This window comes from Stegodyphus dumicola, chromosome 9 (assembly GCF_044657685.1).
Source record: "Stegodyphus dumicola isolate Sdum_Otavi_A_Nest chromosome 9, ASM4465768v1".
Taxonomy (NCBI): Eukaryota; Metazoa; Arthropoda; class Arachnida; order Araneae; family Eresidae; genus Stegodyphus; species Stegodyphus dumicola.
Genome location: NC_140776.1, coordinates 134,455,511 through 134,481,560, shown reverse-complemented (window position 1 = coordinate 134,481,560; position 26,050 = coordinate 134,455,511). Strand labels below are relative to the sequence as shown.

The 26,050-nt window shown below is 32.0% G+C and overlaps 1 protein-coding gene across 1 annotated transcript in view; it reads left to right on the top strand.

The window, feature by feature from the left end:
- The window catches only part of LOC118194773 (uncharacterized), a 414,199-nt gene that overhangs the window by 362,686 nt on the left and 25,463 nt on the right, over nucleotides 1–26,050 (top strand). The window contains exons 4-5 of the mRNA XM_085824136.1: nucleotides 17,868–18,001; nucleotides 20,689–20,914. Of these exons, the coding sequence (XP_085680262.1) occupies nucleotides 17,868–18,001; nucleotides 20,689–20,914 (360 nt within the window). The remainder of the gene's footprint in view (nucleotides 1–17,867; nucleotides 18,002–20,688; nucleotides 20,915–26,050) is intronic.

Genomic DNA, 26,050 nt, shown 5'->3' with positions numbered 1-26,050 from the left:
AATAATAACTAAAGTAAACGAAGGAAATAGTAACTAAGGCAGCAATAAGTAATAGTTAAAAGAAATAATAACTGACGTAGGCAATTCACTCGTAAAAGTTCATTCATCATATGACATCCTAAAACTAACATCGAAACAGTTCGCAGAATGCAGATCAAAATATCATAAAATAAAGCTATAAATTATATTATTAGAATCTTAAAATTCACATTTTAAACATATAGAAATATCACCTTATCTGTTTTCTAAAACAAAAGCCTTAAAACTTAGGATTCTAATTTAAATTGCTTTCAAGGTCATTGGCATACTCAGCTTCAGAATAAAAAAATAATTAACTTAGACATTTATATATTTTTCAGTGTTTCCAAACACCGAGTTATTATTTTTATCTGTTAACAATTCGTAAAAGCTTTTTGAATAAGCGTACCAGAAAAGCAGCAATTTTTAACTCTTTTTACAAACTGAGACTGATAACAATTTTTTTTTAACGTGAATAATCAGTAAATGTAGATACGTATTAATAATTAATTACTAATTTTAAATATATGCAGTTGGTAATTCAATAAGGTACTAAATTTAATTATTTCTTAAATCATTGGCAGGAAACACCTAGTTCCAAATTATGAGATAAAGTAATAAATGAGACCTTCAATTCGCGCCAATAAAAAACATTTTCAATCGATTATTTTTAACTTAAAATAAAGTAAAACCATTTTTTATTATTATTCAATTCATGATAATATTTTTAATAGGAAGTAATTTTAATTTTTTAATAAAAGGTTAGGCTATTCGAATATGGAAAATACAAGTTTTATTTGCTTAATAAGAGAGAGGAAGGAGGCTTTCTTGGAGGAAATTCCAAGGGAAATTGATTCGTATGCATGCTGCAGATAGAGAAAACAGGAAAAATCAACCATTAAGCTAGCTTGTCACTATGAAGCCCAGCTCGTCTGAGCTCGATCCCAAGTCGAACTATCTTTATTCTTTGGCTTTAATTTTTTCAATATAATGTATTTTTATTGCAATTATGTTATTTTTTTCACTAGAAAATTTTACAACAAAGGTTTATCTTCATTTCAGTAATTAAAATGTTTACTCTTTCTCAGCAAAGCATACGGCATTACGTTAAGTAGCTATACGATTGTTACAAGTCGTTATACTGTTCATGTAGAAACGTTTTCAGTAATATAAATGTTTTATGCGGTCTAATTAATTAACCAAAACATATCTGTGTTTACGTGATAAAAACTAAAGTGCTTGCTAACTACATAATATATTTTTACAAATACTGAACTATTGTAAAAATTTAATGCTCTAAAATGTATTACTTCAAATTTAAAAAAGCATATTAAAATTAGCCTAAGTAAAATGCTCAATCGTAATTACATGGGCTATAAAATCAATGCTGACTAATTGAAAATGATTTCAGTCATGTGATTTTTCAGAATGTTTTCAGTGCTAAATTTGCAAATTACAGAACAAACTCTTTTGTTGAATGTTGATTATTAGACTACGGGTTAAATTTACATCTAGAACTCTCTCCTTAAAAGGCTAACAAAAAATCTAATATTCGTATATTTCAACTAAAACTACAAAGTGACAACAATTGATATAATATGAAATTTTACTTTATTTGATTTATTTCTGCAAGTGGAATCACCAATCTACGACCAACTGCTCAAGATGTATTTATTCAACTAATTTTTATGAACCACGTCCTTAAAATAATAATAATATATATAAAATTATATACTAAGAGCATATAGAGCATCAACATTTTTTCATCTACCAACCAAAATTTTTATGCCGATTCAAAATGTGAAATTCGTGAATAATAATTCAATGCAAAGTACCCACAATAAATCTAACATCTGGGAATACGAAAGCTAACTTTTAGTTAAAACTCTCTCGGCGGACCTAATTTTTCACAATTCTAAAAATTTGGAAAATAATTCGGTAGTTCTGCATTTGAATGTATTCAATTTAAAACTTAAAGTACTCCTTTACCAGCTGATCGTGTTCCAAGCACTATTTCTCTTTTCAGTCCTTCATCAAATGAATGCCAATCTCTAAATTCTTAAATGCGATGGTGAAAGGAGTCCTAATCTGAAAGGTAATCTGTCATGTGCTTTCACCGGCGTTCGAAATTTCGAATGCGAAAGAAAATTAAAAAAATAAACAAATACGTTTACTTTATTCTCTTTCTAAAGCACCAGATAACAATTTTCCTTTAACTTGGTTTCCTTTGATTATTCGTTTTAATCAAATTTAGCTTTATTTATCTCAAATTCACTCCAGACACCAGATTCTCGCTGATCAAATTTAGTTTTTCACATCACAACTAAACATTTTACAGTTGCAATTCTATACCTACAGCAATGCAGTAGTTTTTGCCAGTAATTGTATTTGCTGCTTTCATAGGTTACTACTCGTATATACATCATTAACAAAATTATACAGATATTCTCGTATATCTGCTACTCTCAGGCAAAGAGAATTTTCACACAAATCTCTTAACTTAATCATTAGTTTATGTCATTTCAAAGGGTTGTAACTAGCTGCATAGCAGTTAAAGCTGCAAATCATTGACAATTATCTCTCCATTTTATTGCCGGCGGTTCAGAAAGTTGGCTGGATGGGTCGATTGTGGTTTTCCTCAGATAATATAAATGCAGCCCGATTTCTCTTGGAAGTGGCTCACGAAAGCAGCCCTTGCCCATGTGCAAATAACACTGTTGTTTTCTTCTGTAATCGAAACGTCCAATTTAATTGCGGTGCTAAAATTTAATTAAAAGAATAAAGATAAATAAAATATAACTAGTATTTAAATTTTAACTAGTAATACAGAATATTCCTGCTTTCCATCATTAATATTCTTAAATCTTTAGTTTAATACCTCTGAGAACTAGATTCAGAATGTGAAATTCGTAAAGGTTTTGGTCAGCAAAACGATATTATAACTGATGAAAACATTTTATTAGGTGTTTAAACAACTACGTATTATTTTATTATTTAAGAAAAAATAAACAGAGAAAAATAATTCAAATGAAAGCTTTTTTTTCTTTATAAATTTAGGATCTTCATTTAAATACAAGAAATTTGTGTCAAAATAAAACTCATACTGTTTTTCGAAATACACTGCAATTAAGCATTTAAATAATAATAATGGTAGTAGCATCAGCAGTGATTTGTTTAAATATTCAAATGTGTAGATTTGTTGTATTTTTGTTGAAAAATGTTCAGTCGTGGGTTTAATCTGTCTTCAATGCTAGTAAGATTTACTAATTCACCTCACTGTTCCATGCTTCAAGCCGCTTTTTCTAAATTCTGACATATATAAATCTGGTAATTATGATTTCTTAAACATACTAATGCCTTTTGAGATTAATTAAGTCTTGCACTTGAAGCACTCTAACAGGTGCGTAAGGTCAAAATTGTGTATTCACAAAGTTGCGGTGCACGAATTGGAGGACAATTTCAAAATGTAGAGTGCACTTTTTTGCTTCTTTTTAGTACGCTAATATATACATAATAATTCAAAGAAGAGTTAAGTGCTCAGAATGTGCTTTCTCTCGACTCTTGACGGACCCAGTAGCGCAACATGCAGTCTTCCTCGTGGCTAATGAATAGGATGCTTTCTATTTCTAAAAGATCAAAATCATCGTAAATGTGTAGAACAGTTTCCTCTTGCTTAATTTAATTTTCTTATCAATTTCATTGACTTATATATATTTTTTACATATACATTGCGGGTTTCCGCTATATTTAGAATTTTGTGTCAATGCCATAACAGACCTACTTGACTCAAAGCTAATTTTTGATTTACTCTGTAACAACTGACTTCATAAAAGTCTTAAGAAAGCTAAAATAACCTTTTTATTAAAATCTTAAATAAACAGAAAGACACTGCTTGTACGAGAGACGAACCTTCATTATTAATATTTATATTAACCTAAGATGTGATTAAATTCGAAATGTAATTGATGTAGTCTTGGACTACACCCACGACAGTTGCACTGAATGTATTCAATTTATCATGAAAAAGGTAATGTTTCGTTTTTTAGCCAAGATCTTGTTTTCACGTTTACATATTTCTTTATATTATTCAAACACGTACCATTCACGAACGTCTCTAAGAAGTTACTGGAGAGAAAGTTTGAGTAAGATGTGTAGTCTGGATCGTCTTTTAAAATATTTTGTATTTTGTACAGATATAGCAATGGGTAGAAATTGAAGACACTGATTTTATTTTCCACATTGTTACATCTTTCCCTTAACGTTAATTCATTTTAAAGACTAATTTACTTTACATTTTTTCCATATTTTCTCCTCGAAGGAAATTCTTCAATTTCTTGATCTTCTCTAATCTCTTTTCAATGATTATATTGATTAAAAAGGAACCATTTTCAGAAAATATTTTCCGATGAAATAGAGAAATTAAGCTTAACTGAAATTATATTTTAAAATTTTATGTGCATGTTTTCAGAATCATTATAATTATCAACACCACAATCAGGATTTGATATCACAGAAGCAAACTGACAGGTGCCCTAAATCTCCATACTTATGTATAGAATGTAAATATCCATACTTATGCCTTCTGTATTTAATGTTATTTACATTTTTCAAGCTCAAGAATTTTAAAAAGTAAAAGTAAAAGATCTACCAGAAGGAATTATTTTTTTCCGTCTGAAACAAAATGAATGTTTTAATTCGAAATTCTAATTGCATACGTGATTCTTGATTGAGCAATTGAGCTGCATTAATTTGATCGTGTGTATGTAATTTAATTAAAGTTCGTAGCGAAACCAATAAGAATACTAAAAATTGTTCAGTTTTGTTTCTTGCAAGGGGGATGCGTAAATTTATATTTTATGTAACACATTCTAAACTAAAACCAAGGAAATAAAGTAATAACAAAAACTGAAATGTGATTTTGCTTGAATAACTTTCATTGAAAAATATTAAGTTATGAGGTTATTTCATGAAATAATTTATAGGAAAATATATTTATATTAGAAATAAAATTTGCATAAGTATATATATAAATAAAATTTGCATAAGTATATATATAAATAAAATTTGCATAAGTGGCAATTTTACGTTGAAAATGTTAGAGGTGTACCTTCGTTAGTGGTTTCCCTTGGCCTTTCGTTATTGTAATTCGATCCCCATCAAAATTATCAGCACCTTCTAAAGCAACTTAATATAAGTAATGTTTAGACAATTATTTGTGTAGATTCACAGTCTCGTTATTCAAGGTACCGCTACAGGTTTTCTAATAGAAACGAAATTTGAGTTACAAATGCTAGTTCCTTCATGTGGCATCTTCCTTACTGGGCTTTTAACCTATAATATTCTAAACAGAGCCGATACTAGGCATTTTTCCTCCCGGTGCCTCCCTAAATTCTAAAAATTTGTTCAGCTCTAAACTCTGCTGCCAGTAGCTTCAATAAATTAAAAAAAAAAATTCTGTCTCTAAATTGTGTTGCTCGTGGTTAAGAAATTTACAGTTTTCAAATTCTTCCGCCCGGTGTAACCGCAGCAGTTGCTCCAGCTCTGGCGCCTAGCTTGATTTTAGAATACCTGAAATGATAAATCAGTAAACAATTGTTTAATAGTACAAAAGTAAATTCATAAATGCTTCCAAATGTTTTTGGAACACTTATTTGTAACTTTTTAATCATCTTTCATAGAATACTGATGAAAAGGAAGCGAAATTCTTTTCCTAACAGCATCTCAAGCACACTAATTCAGCAGAAGTCGCATAGCAAAGCGTCGTGAAAGATATAATGTCTTATCTGCCTCTGATCTGCAGACAGTTTTCAGCGGTAATTTGAATTATGCCTTGTTGCAGCACGCAAAATAATAGTTAAATTTAAAATAAATTTGTTTTTTTTTACTTATGAAATTATGGTTGATATTTAGCCATATACATATAAAAGAAAAATAATATCATGGGAAAATGCAATGGTAATTATGTTAAATGACAGAATTCAACTATCATTTGGCACTAATTCCATAACATCTTGTCGCTGTAATAAAATCATGTCAAAAGATGTAGCAAACCTTTCAACGGAAGCAAAGTGCACGCCTTTCAGTAAGAAAAGAAGAATTAATGGCAAATAAACGTTGAACTATGGTATTTACTTACATTTAATTTTGCCTTATCTCTTCCATCTGTTATAATTAATCTTTTCCGGTGAGACATTTTCTTTCCTGTTTGGACATGCGAATAACAATTTCTGAGCTCCTCATCAAATAAAGGATACGTGCGGTTTCAAAGAATTTCCGACAAAGTAGCATGAGAAATGATTAAAAAACAGAATTTCAGATTTATATTCAGAAATGGCATATTAAAATGAGACAGAAGAAGGTAGACTACATAAGTTTATTCTTGGATTATTATCACTTATAAAATAAATGAAAATGGAAACTGTTCTAAGTACGGCGTTAATTATTTAAATATTTCGTATTGCTAGAGATATTATATTTTGTTAATTTATAAAACAATGTAATATTTACTTCTCTTACCGAGTATTTTAAAGAAGCCAACAGATGTTTGTGAAAAAAGGGTATTTATATGGGTAATATGAAGGTATGTTGATAAGTAAGGCAGAAAAAAAAGAGTTTGCCTCTAAGAATTTTTTAACGGACTAAACAAGTACTGCTACTGTTATTGTTACAGTAGTAGTATGTCGTTATATTGAGTGGAATCAGTTTCTTCAACCTCTGCGCTGTTGAATCTCTCTTAAATCTGAATAGGTCATCTGGTAGGTTGAGTGTGTAAAACGAATCAGGAGTTAACTAAATTCTGAAACGGGAAACATATTTCCAATTTTACTCATAAACTATAAGTGAATCCAAACAGTTTTAAACCACTTACACCAAAGAAAATTAAATTATATAGGGTAAAACACCAAAGATTCTTATCACTAAAATCTGTATTATATTTACGAAGAAACAAGAAATGAGAAATCTTTCCTATAAATGCCTTTCACTCAAATTATTTTGTAAGGCAATATTTTACCCGCTATAATTCAGGATGATGGCTAAAACGCTCTTTTCAACTCCGTGAACAAATCAAGCGAAAGCAATGATCACGAATATAACTACGTAATCTAATTACTTAAGATTCATGGGAGCAAATTTTTGATGATTGCATCTGACAAGATTTTCATGAAAGCTATTGTCAAGTCATATTAAGTCAGTAAACACATATATATCTAGCTCTTGCTATCGTAGCTACACATCAATCAGCAGTTACATCCGACGATCATTAACAGATGAATTCCGCTAGTGAGAATTAGGTAAGGTCTCTAAACTCTCTTAATAGCTTGGACTCGTCTTTTGTCCAGTCATAAGGTATTTCTTCCGCCTTCCTAGCGTTCCTTCGGGGTGTAGTGGTTCTGCACGCTGGGCCGGTATTCCAGAGGTCCGTGGTTCGATTCTCGGCGAAGGCGATTGCTAATTTTTCGTCTTGCCTGCTTCCAAAAAATACCTAATTTCTATACCCAGTAATCAGGCAGTTGAAATTAATTTCGTAGTGTTCCCTATGCGTAGCCTTGGATCAGTTCTTTTTCTCTTAATAAGTCCTCTATCAAGGCATATCTTCCAGGTATGCCTCTGGAATTGCATCATTTTAGAGTATTTTGCTCTAAAATGATAAAATTACGTCATTTTCAACGAAACGTTCGTTTCGTAACTAAAAATTATTTGTCATCTAATTTGAAAAATTCGTTAGTACGTTTGAAACAAAATGCAGAACAGTTAGAGAAAAATGAAGAAGATAGCTGTTTAGCAAAACATAAAAGCTAAGCTGACCAAAACTCCATTAAATAAAATCAAGAAGATCGAAACATTTCGTAAAAGAAATTATGATGATTGAGGGAACCTTATTACCTCATTAATTTCTTTTATAAGTCTCTCCTCGAGTCCTTACCTTTATTGCGTGGTCGAATTATCTGCCTTTGCTCAGCTGACTGTGGGAACGAGGTAACACAAAATTTAAAACCACTGATGAGTTTAGCTTAAGAAATAATGCAAAACAAATCTTTTAAGTACCCTTGTCTACAGATAATGGCTAAAATTTTGCAAGAAATTATCTTGCTACAACACCAGTGATCTTCCGCGAATCTACAATGCAAATGAGATGGACAGCCTAACCTGAATGATATTCACTCTTACCAAAACGCTATCAGGTTGACGGTTATTTTAAAGAGCGGTATCCACTAAGTAAGCAGAGTGTGGAGAAAACAATTATGGCTTTATTACCAATCATGCTGGTTACGATATTTTATTCGATTTAAACTACACTGCGTGCGATAAAATATTTCGGGACTGAAAGGAGATGAAAGAGGCGTAAATGTCCATATAAATTTTAATTGTTAATAAAACTGAAGTAAAATATCATAATATAATATTTATAATAATTCTGCACAGATTTAAAATGTATGTTATATGGCAGTTTAGAGGTATACTGTATATGCACGCTCATGCCTTGTATCATATTTACACCACTTTACGTTCGCAACAAATTTCAATTTTTCAGTATATCATAGCGAAATGAAGAATGGGCATTGCAATATTTATGTACTTATTTTCTTTTTTTTTGCAATATAACCTATTCAGTTTGGCGACTTTAAATTCGTTGGGGGGGGCATCATCACTTGGTACTTCCGCCTTTCTTGACATTTCGTTTGTGGAACCATGGGAAATCCACTGCGAAAAATTAATCAGTAAATGTAATTCCTATGCTGCAAAAAAAGAGAAGCATTAAAGCAAAAATTAATTTTCAAAAAATAGAACAGATTCCCGATTTGTGATTCCACAACCAGATTCCATAAAAATGTCCATATTTGTGTCAACACGTGTTTCCTTCTTTCTATGCTGATCTTAATATGTCTTCTCCCTAAAACCTTTTAGTAATAATGACACAAATATGTTGTTGTTGTTGTCTTGTTAATGAATTTCATGGAAGACTGCCCCTACCACCCTCTACCACTTCTCCCCTACCACCAATCCTACACAAAACTTTCGGTTCGCCATATATTTAGAGTGCCCCCATGCCGCAAAGACGCTATGCATTTACAAACAAACATGTCTTCTTCGGGATTCGAACTCAGGCCGTTCGGTACCGCAGTAGGTTCTACTAACCATTATACCGTCTGCCCGGCACACACAAACATGTTAAGTGGCATAAATGTAAATGACACACATCAAACTAAGTTTATTTTTATTCGATTTTGATTGCCCAATATTCTCATACGTTTTAAAGTATTCGAAGAATTTTTATTAAATTTAATGGATGGAGCTAGGGCATAAAATACTACCCCATTTATAAAATGGGACGTATAGTTAGCTCACTTAGAACTTATGCATGAGTATCCAATTCTACGGAGAATCTAGTGGATTCTCCGTTTTCAAATCTAACAATCTAATATTAGCTATCTTAAACATTTCGCTATTTAATTTTCCTATATGATCATTCCATTGCAAATATTACGAAATTATTAACAAACAGAAGTCTTTACTCGTAATGCACTCGACAAATACTTTCTCACAAACTCTGATCTAAAATTACAAAAATTTATATATAACTCCCTCTCTAGAATATTTACATAGTGAAATGCAGTCGTCTTATCTCTTTACATTGGGTGAAATTTCGATGCGGGCTTCTTGATGGAAATCTATAATTCCATTTCCCGTAAGAACTCATTTAATATGTATTTGAAAGCGCATAGCAAAAGCAAAACAAAAAAAGTTCTTCAGAGATTTGAGCTCACTGTTTATTAAGGCTTTTATTAACCTCAATATTTGAAGATTAAATAATAATCTCAGTTATAGTATTTTAATTAAAAGATCATATATATGGACCCACCCTGGAAACTTTCGAAGAAATGACCTTTTGTTCTTCATGTATATAAACTGTGTGTATAACTTTTAGAATAAGTCTAATACAACGATATGATATTCAAGTCATGAAAGAATTTCTAGTAATATTAAAGTGCGATTTTTAAAATTATGTCAGAATTAGCGGATAGCTTCTTAGCATTTTACGGTATTGATTGATGCACAGAAATAATTTTCATCAATAACGCTTTTGCTACGATTTTATTTCTCCAAAATAATACTTCATTTGTTGCTTTAATACTATAGTCAAACCTCGCTAGAGCAAAACCTTTTTATAATGAACTCTCTGATATAACGAAAGAAATTTTTAGTCTTGTTCAGTTTCCAATATACTTCATATTATTTTATATGGCTACAACGAACCCAACTTTGCGGATATCTTCGACTGGAATTGTTTTGTATTTTTTATACGTCTATCCAGAATTTATGCAGTTTTCATCTGAAAACGAATCCATGTTTAGACTATTAGATAACAAAAATGTACATTTACGTTAAGATTGTTTCGCTTTCAACCTCACCTTTTCTCTGTGTTTTAAACAAAAGCCATAAGAGGTAGGTGAAAGACATAGTTGTTCGAAAATCAGGACAGGCAGTAAGCGTAACTTAGATCTTATTGTATCACGTTTTGAGCCAAAGAACAATTGATCAACTGAACCAAAAAATTTTAACCAATTCTTTAATTCCATTCAAGTCTTTTCATGGGACTATTCACACAATGCTGAATTCAAGATCGATAGTAAGATAGCAGTTTTAAAATTCTTGCTACTCAGGGACAGAGGAAGTAGTAAAGAGGTGTTTTTAAACTTGAGGCTGTACATGTGATTTGCATTTTAGTAGCAAATGGAGTTTTTTTTTTTTTTTTTTTTTTTTTTTAAACTTTTATTGTCTCGTTTGCACTGCGTAAAACAGAAACATAACAAAAACGAAATTTAGTAACCGCAGGTAACAGAAACTGAAATTAACCCATAAAATGATTTTTTTAATTAAAGTTATTGTTAAATTCAATTGCGGGATATGACAATGCTAATCACTCTTTTTGTGTGATTTATGAATCAATTTTTATACTATTTTCTCAAACGATCCTTTTATTTATACTTTTTGGTCTCTTTTTAGATCAGATATAGCGAGACAAAAAATTATGTCCTTTAAAGTTCTTTATAATAGAGTTTAGCTCTTATGTGTATCAATAATTCTTACATTATCTTCGGTTATCACGAAATAACTGCATTTTTAATCCTAGAGGGTATGACTTTTAACAATAAACCAACTAGTAGTTTCTAAAAGTCTTCATCCCTTGGACTGAAGTGCCTTAGTATTTAGAAGCGGACGCAACTAAAGGGACTAAAAAGACTAAATTTTGTCGATTCAAAATGTTAATGGCCTTTTTCGTGGAGAATTTAAGTAATTAGAATTTTTTTTCTCGCAAACAAGAAAAGAATGACGAAAATTTTCAATTGCAAAGCTTCAGAACATTCCCTATTTTTCCTTTAAAAAGCAAGCTACAGGAAATTTTTTTTAATAAACAGTTTTTTTATTTACTTAGAACTATTCCTCCAGCAAGACACTGAAAGTGTAAAATAAAATATACAGACAAATACAAATTATCTTACAAATTTAGTGGTTTAGAAGGACACAAAAAGTTAGACAAAAATTTATGATATTCCTATTTCCTTTTCATTTACTAACAACTATAAGATAGAGAGAGAATTAGCATTGCGAGCTGTGAGAATAACAACATAGAAAATAATCATGTACCCTCACTGTGTTGATAGAAGTCTTTATCAAATCAAGCTAGAAGGTAAATCATTCGTGGTTCGATTTCTGGTGGGCACGCTGCAGAGTGTTTATGTTTCGACTTTATAGGATATGTATATCATTGTTCATCACCACAAACTTCAGAAAGCGTAATGAGCTTATAAGGTATTTTCTCCTTCCTTTGTGTATCATTCGTGAAATAACGGTGGAACACTCGGCTCGTAATCGAAAGGTCCAGGTTCGAGTTCCCGCAAGGCCATCGCACATTTTTCACGTCTCCCTGCTTCAAAATAAACTAATGACTCTACAAGTGAACCCCCGAAGTAAAAGGTAGTGCACGATAATTCGTCGCTACCAGGATTTGGTGATTGGGTTCCTTAATCCTCATTGCCCTTTAAAAGGGGAAGTATATGTATTATTACATCCCTCTTTTCAATACCTACTCTCAAAAGGCATCTTCCCATTACCTACTTTCAAGAGGCTCAAATCCAACCGACTCTTCCTCCAGGCCTGTACCAGCCACGAGGAATTCCTAGCGTATTGCAGACGATTCCTCAGACGGGACGTCAACTGTACTTGCGGTTTTCGCGGGGAAGAAGCGGAAGCACTTCATTACCTGCTCTCCTGCGCTCTGAAAGAGCACCTTCGACAGCAGTTCTTTCACATCACATATCTTGTGAATAGACTGTTCACGGACTATTACTGCAACAAAGGCATCTTAGAAATAATGAAGCAAGTGAATGAAAATAATTATATCCATGAATCTAAAAACGTAAAATGTAGAAAGGCGGCCCAACCGTCAGACTACTAGCAACGACTAGGATGCCTTCCTAACCCTGTAGTGCCGTTAACTTAGTCTGGCGGAACAGTTTAAGTAAAGAGACCATAATTCCTCTTTCCAGCATGTCTTCGTAGTGTAACGATAGCATTCTCTGCACGTATTTGAGAACTCCAGGTTCGAGTCCTGGCGAGTTCGAGTTTTTCTGGTTTCCTACCACTAAAAAACTCTTACTGACTCTGCAAGTGGCCGCCGAACAAAAAGATGGTGGACGATGATTCTTTATCACCAGGATTGCGCGACTAAGTCCCCTAATCCCCATTCGCCTTTCTTGAGTTTACATTTCTATTTTCAGACTTGAGCGATTATTCGCTTAGTAGTTGGCTAGGTTCCTCAACACTTAGTTAATAAATAAAACTGAGGATCCCTACAAGCGCTTACTGTAAATGAACACGGCCAACTTTGTTATTTATTTAGGTGGCCCTAGTGTGTTTTTATGAAGAAAGAATATATATATATATATATATATATATATATATATATATATATGAGGTCCAATGTAACGTAATGTTTTATTAATTTGAGTTTACATAATTTTATTTATTTATTTAGGCTGCAAAGAAGAGGTTTTTTAGTAAAAGTTAAAAAGATAATATATGGCGAAAAGTCATTTCATTTACAGTTACAGCTTAGAGAAAGTGTTCATTAAAAATGAACAAAAATTGTTAAAAAATACATTTATTATAATTATTCAAGAAATTATCCTTTGAATCTGCTAAGTAATAATTGTTTTACTTGAAGTATACAATGTCACTATTATTTTAAATATTATTTCTAAAAGATAAGACGTAATATTAATAATGTAAAATTATAAAATATCAGAATGAAAAATAAAACTATACACGATAAAAAATAAGCTAATAAACTAAACAGAATAAAAGCTTATGCAGCTGCCAGTCTTGCGAAATTGCTATTCTTAGACAAATGTTGTTTTGATTTGAAACAAAGCTATCAAGAGATGATTGATGTGCGCAATTTTTATCATACTATGCTTCATTGAATTGAGGAACTTCAGTTTATTTATGAAAGTTAATAAATCGCTAGAACATTTCTTTAAAATACTGTTCTTAAAAAGATGCAATTACTTTATAAGACTGAGTAAGACATTTCATAATAAAAAATAATAATTACTAGAGTTAATTTACAATTTAATGTATTACTGTAAATAAAAAGTCAGTTTCCATTTAAATTTACAAATCATGTTTGAGTCAATAGAGCTGCGGATAAATTTAAAAATTATTTTTGAGTCTATAGAGCGGCTGAAAGTAAACTATGTATTGTCTTTAAGTTATTTTGATGTTATTAAGTCTGAGATGAGTTATTAAGCCTTTAAGTTATTTTGATGCTGGAGACGTAAAAACTGACCAATGCCGTCGCCAGGACTCGAACCTGGACATCTCGAATACGCACCGAGTGTGCTGCAGTTACACCACAAAGGCATGGAGAAAGGAGGGGGAAAATGCCTTCTTTTAAAGAGCAACTAGGGATTAGGTGCGCACTCGTCAAATCCTGGGGGTGAAGAATCATTATCCACAGCCATTTAGTTCGGCCGCCAAGTTCTGCTTTTTCTCCAATACATTTTATAAACAGTCTTCTGAATTTAAAGAAGATTTAAAAATTATGTGGTTTTTCTAAAATTTTATGACAATTAAGTATTTAGTCGAACAATCATTTGAATCTAATTGTGCCTTTTAAATATTAAACAATTCATCATTTGCTTTCTTGTTTACGTTTATGTGGTTTATTTCAAATTATTTCTATTACAAGCTTGAAATACTTTTGCCTAATAATCCATAAACTAAAATTTTTAGTTTATTTCCAATGGTGTAATTGAACGTGATGTTATCTACAAAAGTTTCAAAGCATTCAAATTATTTAGTTATTTATATAAAATTTGAAAGCTATTTTATTTTCGGTAAGCTTGAATATTATGATCAACTGCACTTAAGGTAATGTGATAAAAATGAATTTTAATGCATTTTGTAACTCTACTCCGATATTTTTTGTAATAAATATTTCATTTTCATTTTTCTTGTTGAACTAGATGAATGTGCAGTAAAAATATGGATTTTTACACAGACATAGAATGCTGAGAAATATATTTATTTCGATGAAGCATAACATGAAAAACGTGCAGATACAAATCCTTTCTTGACAGTTTTCTTTCAAGTAAAAACATAATCTAAGATTTTGTTTTGCAAGACTAACAGCTCTTAAAAGATTCAGTTAGCATAATTTCATTCGCACCTTCCTTCTTTTATAAAGAATACTTCAAAGTTCAATATCGTTTAATTTTTATTTCGTCACTTTATCCTTGTATTTATTTTTATGTCTTTTTATTTTATGTATTTTTTATTTAAGTTGGAATGGATCTTTATTTCCATTAACTCTCTGTTTACGAATTGTTGCTTAGGTCTACTGACATTCCTGTTCACATACTTCAAATTTTAAGAACATCTGTCGTTCCATTATATTCACAAAATCAAGATTATATTATAATTGTTTTTCACGTTTAGAGGTATATAGTTGAATAGTTTTAAATCTCTTTACAGATGTAAAAATGATAGTTAAAAATTTTTGTTTCCAATGGCAGATTGTGAACAATTACAAATGTAACCTAGTCCATTAATCTATACAAGGCCGGATGTGGGGGGTCTCTTTATTATGGAGGCACCTAATAGGTGGGCTACCATTGCCTTCCCTATGAAAGGGATGGACAGTTACAACCATGCCTTCTCCGAAATTCGAGCCCAGGTTCGAGTATATAGTTGAATAGTTTTAAATCTCTTTACAGATGTAAAAATGATAGTTAAAGATTTCTTGGCAAATTCTCTCTTAAAATATTTTGATATTTGTTTTTCATCGTTAACTAGAAGTAATAAATTCAGAAATTAAAATTCTTTACTAAATTTTGGATTGATATTCGGAATTCTTAAGGCAACTTTCGTTTTCAGAATTTTAAATCTCAACTGATTATAACCTATACACACATGACTAATTGAAAATCTAAGGAACTTTTCCATTTAAAAAATTAAGCAAAATAGCAACCTTATTTTGGCCTAGACTTTGAATAAAACCCGATTTTAATGGCGATCAGGCAAAATTCAGGCGATAAATGCCTGATCACGATCACAATTAGGCGAATTTGATGGTGATCAGGCATTTATCTGGACAAAATAAAATTGTTTGCGTGAAGGAAAGGAACTTGGGTATAATCATTCTCGAAATCGATAAATATTTTGTCAAAATCTACGCCAAACTAAAGATGATTTTTTGCCTATTTTTTAATTTTACCTTGATTAATTTCTTTTCAACCTTTCTATATATATGATGATATCATTAAAGAGGTTTTTAGACAAAATAATGATTCATTTCTTTTAATGGCAATACACATTTTTATTAATACAATTTATTATATATAATTATCTTATCCTAAGAAAATGAAATATAACTACAAAATTATATTTTGTGCATACATATTTGGCGCTTTAAAGCCTGTATGAAGTGTTCGAAGAATTAGAGTAGTTATAAAGAGAGATAAGATAGAGCCAGATTATGACATTTAAAGAAATCCGTTTTATTTATAGAATACCAGCCATGAATCGCTCATGCAATAGGTATGTAATAGCCAAGGAGCTTGTCCTTACTTGGAGCATGTTTTCTGAAATCTTCCAATTCTGATTCGTTTAACATTAGCAGATTCACCAAACATAAGCCAAGCAAGCCACATCTGGAAAAGTAAATTTTTTGTATTTTGATTATCCGCACTTTCGATTTCAACATGTGGTTGAATCACCGTGTATTTGAAGTATATCTAAGTACACGTGACCCAAGTACTAAGCAACCGCATGTATGTACCACATGCGTAGTTGTGTACATGTAGATTTACAAGCTTTATATTTAACTTTCATTTAGCTGAACTCCCTATCCAGAATCTTAAAAATGTTAACATCCACCATATAAGCTTTTATACTATATTTTTTTTGTTTCTTACAATATGTCTCTTCTGAACAGAATGAATACTTTATTTATGAGCAGGACAACACGTCATAAGAATAGTCACACAAAAGCTTTTCGGCAATTCAGAAAGTTGCTAAGGAGTTGACAATTTTTGTGGACATTAATGAGAAAATGTCGAATTTTCCTTTTTATTTACATAAATAAATCTGAAGTTTATTTTATCTTAAAAGTTAAATTACAAGTAAGTTTAAGTAAGATATTGAGAATATATTCTAAGGAGAGGATTGTTCAAAGTAATTTTTCAACAGAGTTTGAAAGCATAACAGTAAAGACCATATGCTTCTATGCAACTAATATGCTGACTGCGATGTTCTTCAACCGTTTTATTTTCGATGACGATATTTTGTACCACGATGTTTAAGAACTAAGAAGTTCACAACTTATTTTCGTCTTTCCCGCGATGAATTTTACGAGGACATTTTCGTCCGCGATGTGTTCGATGGATACTCAAAACGATGGGAGTATGTTTTGAGGGTTTAGTGATCATAAATTGATACGTTCTTGGCGTCTTAAGAAAAACAATGCTTTACAAAGAATGCATTATACGCGCATTTCAAATTTTATGTATTCTCAGAAAAAATTTGTAAGAAAATTATACAACATTATTTTGAAAACCTCTCATCCAAGAGTATAATTTAAGTAATGTTTTGAGTTAAATTGTTTATAATGGGATGTTTATTCAAACGACTATGAAATGATAGTAGCAGATAATATGGTGGGCTTAGAATCTCAAGTGTGTTACATAGGAAACAAAGAAGAATCATAATTATCTACGTCAATATTTTAAACGATGCGCGTACTTTCTGTCATCACCTCATATTTTTTTTTATATCTTATAAATAGAAGATGCTTTGAATTTGCTCCAGCCGTTCATTTTGTCTTTCGCTCTTTAGATAACTATGGGAATGTCGATTTTTTTTTTTTTTATGTGGTTACTCTTATGCTACTGTGCAGATGATATTCTGTAGCTTTCTTTTAATTTTTCTGGTCTATTATTATAAGTCTTTTTTTATTCCTTACGTCGACTATACATTTTTGTATTACACTTGTTAGATTTCCTAATTTACACTAAAAATAGAATAGCTTAGCCATCATATAAAATATTTTACAATGGTGTAAGTTTAAGTGCTTTCTTTCAGCAATTTTCTAAATTTCTGAACTATGATAACGAACTTTTGTCCATGTAATATAGGCAGGAAGTAAGCCGGCATTGAAAGGTATCCCAACGTTATTTTCTTTAATTCTTTCTTCAATATGAATTTAATTTTTATGCACAGTATATTTTAGTTATTAACGTAAACACTAAACTAATGTGTTTTGGGGATTTTCTGTCACATTTCAGTGCTTCCCCAAGAAGATCCAGTGATTGAAGGTAGCCAGTTGAGATATGAAGTTGGAGACTATCTTAATGTCACTTGCAAATCCGGCCCATCTAAACCTGCGGCTGTTCTTAAGTGGTACATAAATGGGAAAGAGGTGAGATTTAATGATTTCATGTCTTTGATTTTCTGTATTAAACTATTTGCAACTGCGTACTATACAATATCATTTAAGACTCTTTACGAAATTAGGGTTTAGAATGTTATGCCATATGATAATGTGATAACAAGATTATTACATGAGATGAAAGTTAAAGCTGTGATCCCTGAAACAAAACAGAATCGCTTTGTGATTACGTCTCGTGATGTTTCATCAACATAACACGTGATTACTACCGTTGAAAGAAACGTAATGGCATGAATAATAATCCTTACAAGACACAAAATATTAACACTCCAGTATCGTTCTGCGGGGAGGGAATAGCGATCTCTTTAATGGAAATTAGCAGCTTCAAAAAATAAAACATTCATAAGTTGCGAAAAAGAAAAAGCAAGTTGTTGTAATTAAAGTTATTGTAGTTCAACTAAAGTACCGAGACAAACAATGATCGTTGTTTTCTACGGCTTAAAAGGAACTGAGCGAATTTTTTTCTGATGGATAAAATATAATTGTTGCATTTAAACTGTGTATTCAAATGTACCTTGCCTTGTTATTTTTTTTAGTCTTATCTGAGAGTAGGATTAATAATGAATTTCCTCTTGGCTAGGAACACAAGGTCGCATTTGAATTTGCTCAATTTGGTCACATTCTGAAGAAGAATTTTTCAGGAAGTGAGTAGAATGATCTCCCACCTCTCCCCTTAGCAAATTTGTATCAGCGTGCATTTTAAGTGTCTCTATGCGGCAAAAATATTAAGAAAATTCCAAGCCTTCTCCCGGAATCAAACCCTGACCTAACAATACGGCAGCCAGCATCACTAGCCATTATGCAGATCAGAACGATGCACCTTGTGTTAACATGTACTATGATAGGCAAAAATTGGGAACAGTTTAACTCTTTTCTTATTCACCACAACAGTCTTAGTCATAAGGATCATCGCCCGAGAATGCTTGTCTAGAAAACAATTTTTTTATATTATTTGTTTTCAGGACACAGAAATCCCAATTTCCTGTTTTCTAATTAAACTGCCATTACAACAGTGCTATTTAGATGTTGTGCTAAACCTGTGGCAATGGCCTTTAAACTGCTTTTTTTAATGCTTGCAAGAAACATTATATGCGCTTCGGGGTAGTAAAAAATAATGAGTAGATTTCCATTATTGAATTTTCCCATTATTTAAATTTACTGGAATTTTTAGGGGACCCTTTTCAACGGATCCTGGTGGTGACCAATTATTATCCACCACTTTTTAGTTCAGGCGTCACTGTAAAAACGTTAAGTTATTTTGAAGCAAGAGGCATGAAAAATTAAATATCTTACAGGGTCATTATTAAGCAACAGGGCATCCATTAAGCAACAGGACAATTTCTTGACTTACCTTCCATGCCAGTAGAGTCTATGCAATTTTCTAACGTTTCTTCAGGTCATCGAAGCACTGCTCATAGTCTTTGGAACTGTCGCAAAATATGTGTAACATTTCATTTAATGTACGAGATGTTTTCAAATCTCTGTATTTTCATGCCTATCTTAAACTTCGGAAAAAGGAACAATCAGCTGGCGAAACGTAAGGAGACTGTGTTGGTTTATCCTTGCAGTTAAATTCTCAGCAATATATTGCTCTGCTGCATCGGATCTGGCATTATGGTGTAAATGAAACCATTGACCAGGATAATAAATTCTTTCCTTACTCGCCTTACCCTGTTCTTGACAGAAAAGCACCTCCTTGTGAAAATACTGATTAATTGATTGATTTTCAAGAAATCCAATCGGGGTGAGTATGTCCTTTGTAATCAAAAAATGCAATCAGCATTACCTTAGTCTTGATTTCGACCTCCGTTCCTTTTTTTTCTTTTTCTAAAATGGCAAAAGTCAGTCTTTTCCACTGTGTGCATTGTCTTTTTGCTTCTGGGTCGTACTGTGGGCACTACGTCTAATCCGCTACTATGAAACAGTTTGAATTGTTGTCCTATCTCACAGTAGTCAGTCAATCTTTAGCTTTCTGCTTAACGTTTTTGCCTTCCTTTCTATGTTGTGTCAAAATTAAGAGGCACAGATCGAGCACAAACTTTCCTCGTTTTCAGAGTTTTCAATTAAAATTAATGTGTATCTTTCTTTGTTCATCCCAACCATGTATGAATGTTAAAAAGTTGTTGCACGTCTATCAGCTTTTACCAAAGAATAAATTTTCTCCACATTTTCCTCATTCATTGAAGTTGATGGGCATCCTATTTTTCACTCACCTTCAACGCTTTCACTCCCTCAGTTAAAGTTATTATACCACTCATTCAATTGTGTTCTTCACTCTGATGCATTGTTACGTACTGTTCAAATCATTTTTAAGGTTTCGGCAGCAGATTTACCTAACTTGTAAAAACATTAATGTTATAATATTGTTCTTTCTCGTTTTGTACAATATCTACTCAGTAAATTAAAACAACTGCGGCATTTTAATATGCAAACGGCAAAACAATTAGATTATACTAGCTTTAACAAGAACTGAGATGTTAGTCTTTCTGAACATACATATTCAAGTTTTTGTATTTTCGCTTGGTCTTTTAATTTACCCGGTTAAATCGTAGGTGAGACTTGTGTTATATATATTATATATAACTAAATACTTATATTTGATTTATCTTCACATATTCTTTTTGTTTCATATACTGAGCACTGATTGTTTATTTTAGGCTGTACCTGGATTAGAAATATCTTATCCGACAATAAATCACGCCAATGGCTTGCAAACATCCCTTCTCGGCTTAAACTTTATGGTGAAACCAGCAGATCTCTTTCAAGGTGGAGCTTTAACTTTGAAATGTACGGCCACGGTGTCTCAGACATACTCAACATCAAGTGAAGAATTGATTGTGGGCGAGAAAATAGTGCATAGTGCTTCACCTTTGGATACGTTAAGTATGTGAATATATTTTTATTCATTTAAATGAACTACTGCTAATTTTAATATGAATAATTCTTTAAGTTATACGTCGGGTACTTTAAACGTTACCAAACCACTAGCTTCACAACATTATTTTTAAATGATTTCGTGAAATCTTTCAAGACATCATAGGTCAGATTGAGCCTGTCTCAGATTGTCCAAGGATAAAAGTGCACAGTCACAGAGCTCATACATTTGTTTGTGTCTCATTTCAAACTTTGTGAGCTTCCAGTCGCATTCACATGGATATTAGTTGATGCAAAATCTCTCAGATAAGACATTTAGAGAGAGAACCAATACCGACTTTGTTATATCTGGAGGGTTAGATTAGGTTAAGTTAACGGAATATCAAAGTTCATTAGAGCTACCTGCTTTGAAAGGAGATATATTTTCGTGGAGGAATTTGGAAGAAAAACTGCCTTGCGTTCACGTTACACATTAGAAAAGCTAGTTATATCTATGCGAAGTACATAAAACTCCTCAGAAGAAAATTATAAAAATTTTAAATGCCTAGAAAATGAAAACCAAAAACACAAATAAAAATCAAAGATATGGGAACGACTTCATATTTTTGACTTCAAATAATCAGAAGGTTGATCGTTAATGCCTACAGGAAAGAAAAACGAATGCGAGATCGCGATTAACCGGTATCAGTACGGTTATCTTTGGGATAAACTTCCATTATGATGAACCGCTATATTTGAGTTAAACTTCGATTATGAAGTTGCAGATTCATCAGTAAAGTATACCAGAAGCAGCTACAATGTCAAGATGATGGTTCCAGCGGAAATATCCCATATATACCGTCAAAACAACTTCGTGTTGAGATTGTCATACAGAAATTGGTACTTTTATCGATGCTACTAACGGACAAGGTGTTTCTCAAGCACACTCTTAGCTATACTTGCGGTTTGAGGAATCAGTTTTGGTTCAGAAATACTTATAATCGCCACCAATAGCGCATTTGGCCATTCTTCACTCAGTGTCTTTGTTGTAATCATATATCTGCTCTTAGAACTCGATGATCTTACTGCTTGTTATAATAATGTACTATTATAATTACCCAAAGAATCGGCGTAACTTGCGCCCTCTCGATTCCACATCTGAAAGTTGTACTTCACAAAGATTGTGTTTATAGAAATCCAAGTAACACAGGAACGAAAGGAGCTAAGGCACAATCGAGTAATTTGTCTTAGAACCAATCAATGTGAACAGCATGGTTCAGTTGAGAACTCGACGATCGTTTTATATTTAATGCAAATAGTGAAATGAGCGTCATTCATAAATATGTATATTTGCATGTTTTCTTCTGAACATCAGTTGTCCAAGCTTGGTTAACAAACATGCACGTTGCTCTGAGTATATTCGATTTGTTTATACATGTAAAATTCACTAGAAAACTCTCTATAGAGACTATACGGTATAGGAATCTCGTTTATCATATCATAGACTATATTAACTACTTTATGATAGATTAATATTAAGTAGCGAAAGATAACTGAATTCATAAAGTAACGATAATTTTTATCTGATAGTAATTCGCGTGAAATAGGTAAATGAAATAGTGAATATAAAATATACATATCAGATATTTTTACATATGCTTTTACTGATAGTTATGAATATAATTTTTGTATTGGAAAAAGCAAGATTAAGAATCTAAGGAAAACAAAAATTCCTAAAATTTCAGAATTCGGGAGATATAATAAACAAAAATTGCCAACATCTACTTTATGAAACAAAAATATTTCTACAAAAATTGCTTTTCTTTTATTAGTTAATCTCGATATATTGAATGAAACAATTAAGAATACAAATAAATGCATTCAGTTGATCAGAGACAATATTTCACGAGATCGTGATTGAAGAGGCGTTTATAGAAGTTTAATTTATGACTTTGTTTGAACTGCTCCTGCTCCGTTTGATAAGAAACGTTGAAAGACCATTTTTCTAACGTTATATTTTAGATTGGGGATCCGTTTGGAACTATTGCGAACTGTAATGAGCTATAAGCTATTTTTTTTTACTTCGTTGCACATGCTTTGATTAACTAGAAACAATGGCTGAAAGGACGGAAAGAGATAAATTTGTTGAAGTACGGTTTTATCTAAGACTCTTCCATAAAATTACGCTTAGTCTGTAACAATATAAGTGAGTTTATAGACAGAATGTTACACCCTCTCAGAAGTTGTTGCTGTATTGCATTAACATATTTACAGTGTGTAACACTGAAATGTTGTACTATAACAACATATAAATTTATATCCGTCCAGAAAATTATATCTGTATGTATAAATATAATATATATATACATATATGTCTGTATATGCACATATACATATTTATATATTTAAACAAATTCCTAAATCATACTATAAATAGGAAAATTCATCAGAGATTGTCAAACATCTTGCGGATTCCAATGAGGACATAAATAACAATTTAACTGATAAGAAGATGTAATTGGTATGAAGCTATTTTACTTATTTGATTACGTACTATTTTATTTATGTGATTACGTACTAAAGAGTATGTTTATTGGAAATATAAAATGGAAAAAACCAGAAATTTCTACGAACATTTTATCGCGTAAATAAAGGGTTGTGGGAACGTGCGAAATTTAATTACGAAAGCATGACATTCTTGTATTACGTTATTAATTTTAAACAAAGAATATCTGTGCCAATTAGCATGATTCAGCAACTATTCACGACGAGTTTAGAAAATCCTAAATAATTATCGAATTTGACCGAAGCAGATACTTGTGATGAAATGTGTAGGTGAGTTATTCAGTAACGCATATGAATAGAAAGTGACGACTTGTTGTATCTTATATGATAATAGATATTCTTTGGGATCAGCCATCGTGTATTGCTTTTACTGAATAATACCATACAACAAGCGGAACTCATAATTATAATAAGAAATGAAATGCCTAATGAAAGAACATCTCATACGCAGATTGCCTATAAGATTATTATGGAGTGAAACGTATCCTTAAATTAAAATCCGAAAGAGAAGAATGCAGTTTTTAACTGTCGTCATGGAAAAGAAGATAATGGTTTACACATGGAACAAAAACAGCTCGTCAACTTCGATAAAATATGAGAAGTGAGAAAAACGTGTTTAAAAGGAACACTGCAAAAAGCAAATCACGTATTTTTCGCTGCGCAGAAGTTAATTTAAAGGACGTTGAACAATGTGAAATCAGTTTCAATTCTAAATTATTTTTTTAACTAATTTAATTATTAATCTATGTTGATTAAAATTAACGTGCAAGGATATTTTCTGAACTGTTTGTTTTTACAAATGTTTATGAAGCATTATTTAATACACTAATATAGTTTATTCTCTTAACTCCTAAGAAATAAAATTTTACTGTCAATTACATAAACAATATTTGTATTAATTATATAGATCATCAAACTCGGACTCAAAAATAGTTTTAAACTGTCTTAGTTCACCTTCTCAAAGTTGGAAACGTTTTGTTGCTAATAGAGTATGAAAAATTCAAGCCTCAACTTCAGGAACTTCGCAGAATCAAGTGAAAAGACAAGAAATTCTGGCAGATTGTTCCTTGAGATCGTGCAGACTTCAAATAGCTTTTTTAAATTTGTATAATGGACACCAGAACTTCAGAATGAATTTTAAATGAAAACAATATGCATACAATTAAAGTTTCATTATATACTTTTTCATTTGTAACATAAAAATCCATATTTCGATTTCTTTGTAAACTATGTATTTTTTATAAAATATTAGAACTTGAATTTCGGCTTCAAATCTTCCTCACTGGTGGTTCCAGTGTTTGATGGTTGCGTGAATTAATAAACATTAAATAGCTTACCTTGAATTTTTATAAAATTATAGTTACCTAGAAACACGTGACGGTTGAGATGATAAATCAGAACACAAATATAATAAGATTTAATACTGTATAATCATTAATGGGTTTTTTATACTCTTCCATTTTCACTGAATGCTGAATGTTTACGTACCTCGTATTAGAATGGCGCCGACATGGATGACGCAGTTTCGACTTTGATTATACTTAATAAATTCAGTCACTCTCGGTCTATTTCAACCAAACTGAATACATTTAATAATATAACATTCACACGTAAACATTTAGTAATAATTCAGAAGTACAGATATGCATAAAATAAGAATTACAACCGTTACAGGCCAGCTACGCATTTAGCGACCGAATCCTACGAACGACAAATCTCAAAAGCGTGTTGCAACGCAGGGCAACGAAAAGGTAGAAATTAATTCGATAGGCGTGTCAGTGAACATACTCCCACCCTATCAGGTTTAGTCCTGATACACAGGCAAAGGTGAAAGTTTATTAATTCCTCTCTTGAAAACATCAGTTTTAGTTTTGACAGTGGCTACGCGAGCTAAGCCGTCCTTACCCGTATGGACATCGATGATCCGTCCAATAGGCCAAGCTAGCGATGGAGATCCATCTTCGATGATAAGAACCACCGTGTCGATTTTTAGATTGGGTGTGTTGTACTGCCACTTGGATCTCTGCTGAAGCGAAGTCAAATATTCCTCTTTCCATCGCTTCCAGAATCCCAGACGTAGATTCTGTACAAGTTCCCACCTAGAACTCCTTGTGCGTAAATTCTGATGGGTCTCTGGAAAGGAAGTTAAAGTATCACCTGTAATGAAATGAGAAGGGGTTAAAACATTAATACAACCAATATCAGTATCGTTCACGTAAGTAAGTGGACGTGAATTCAAAATAGCCTCGATCTGGGTAAGTAGCGTTGACAACTCTTCGTAGGTTAAAAGAGTCTCTTTCAATACTCTTCTCAGATGAAATTTCGCTGAGCGAATGCCGGCTTCCCATATTGCTCCGAAGTGGGGCGAAGCAGGCGGTATAAAATGCCATTCAATAGATGACTTAGTTAGTTCTCGAGAAACCGATTCCGTTGCATACAAGGAAGACCAAATCTGATTTAGTTCTTGTAGTTTTCGGCATGCTCCCACAAAATTGGTACCATTGTCACTGTAAATGTGCCGTGGTGCACCGCGACGTGAAATGAAACGTCTAAGTGCAGCGATAAACGAGTCTGCCGTCAGGTCACTGACTGCTTCTATAT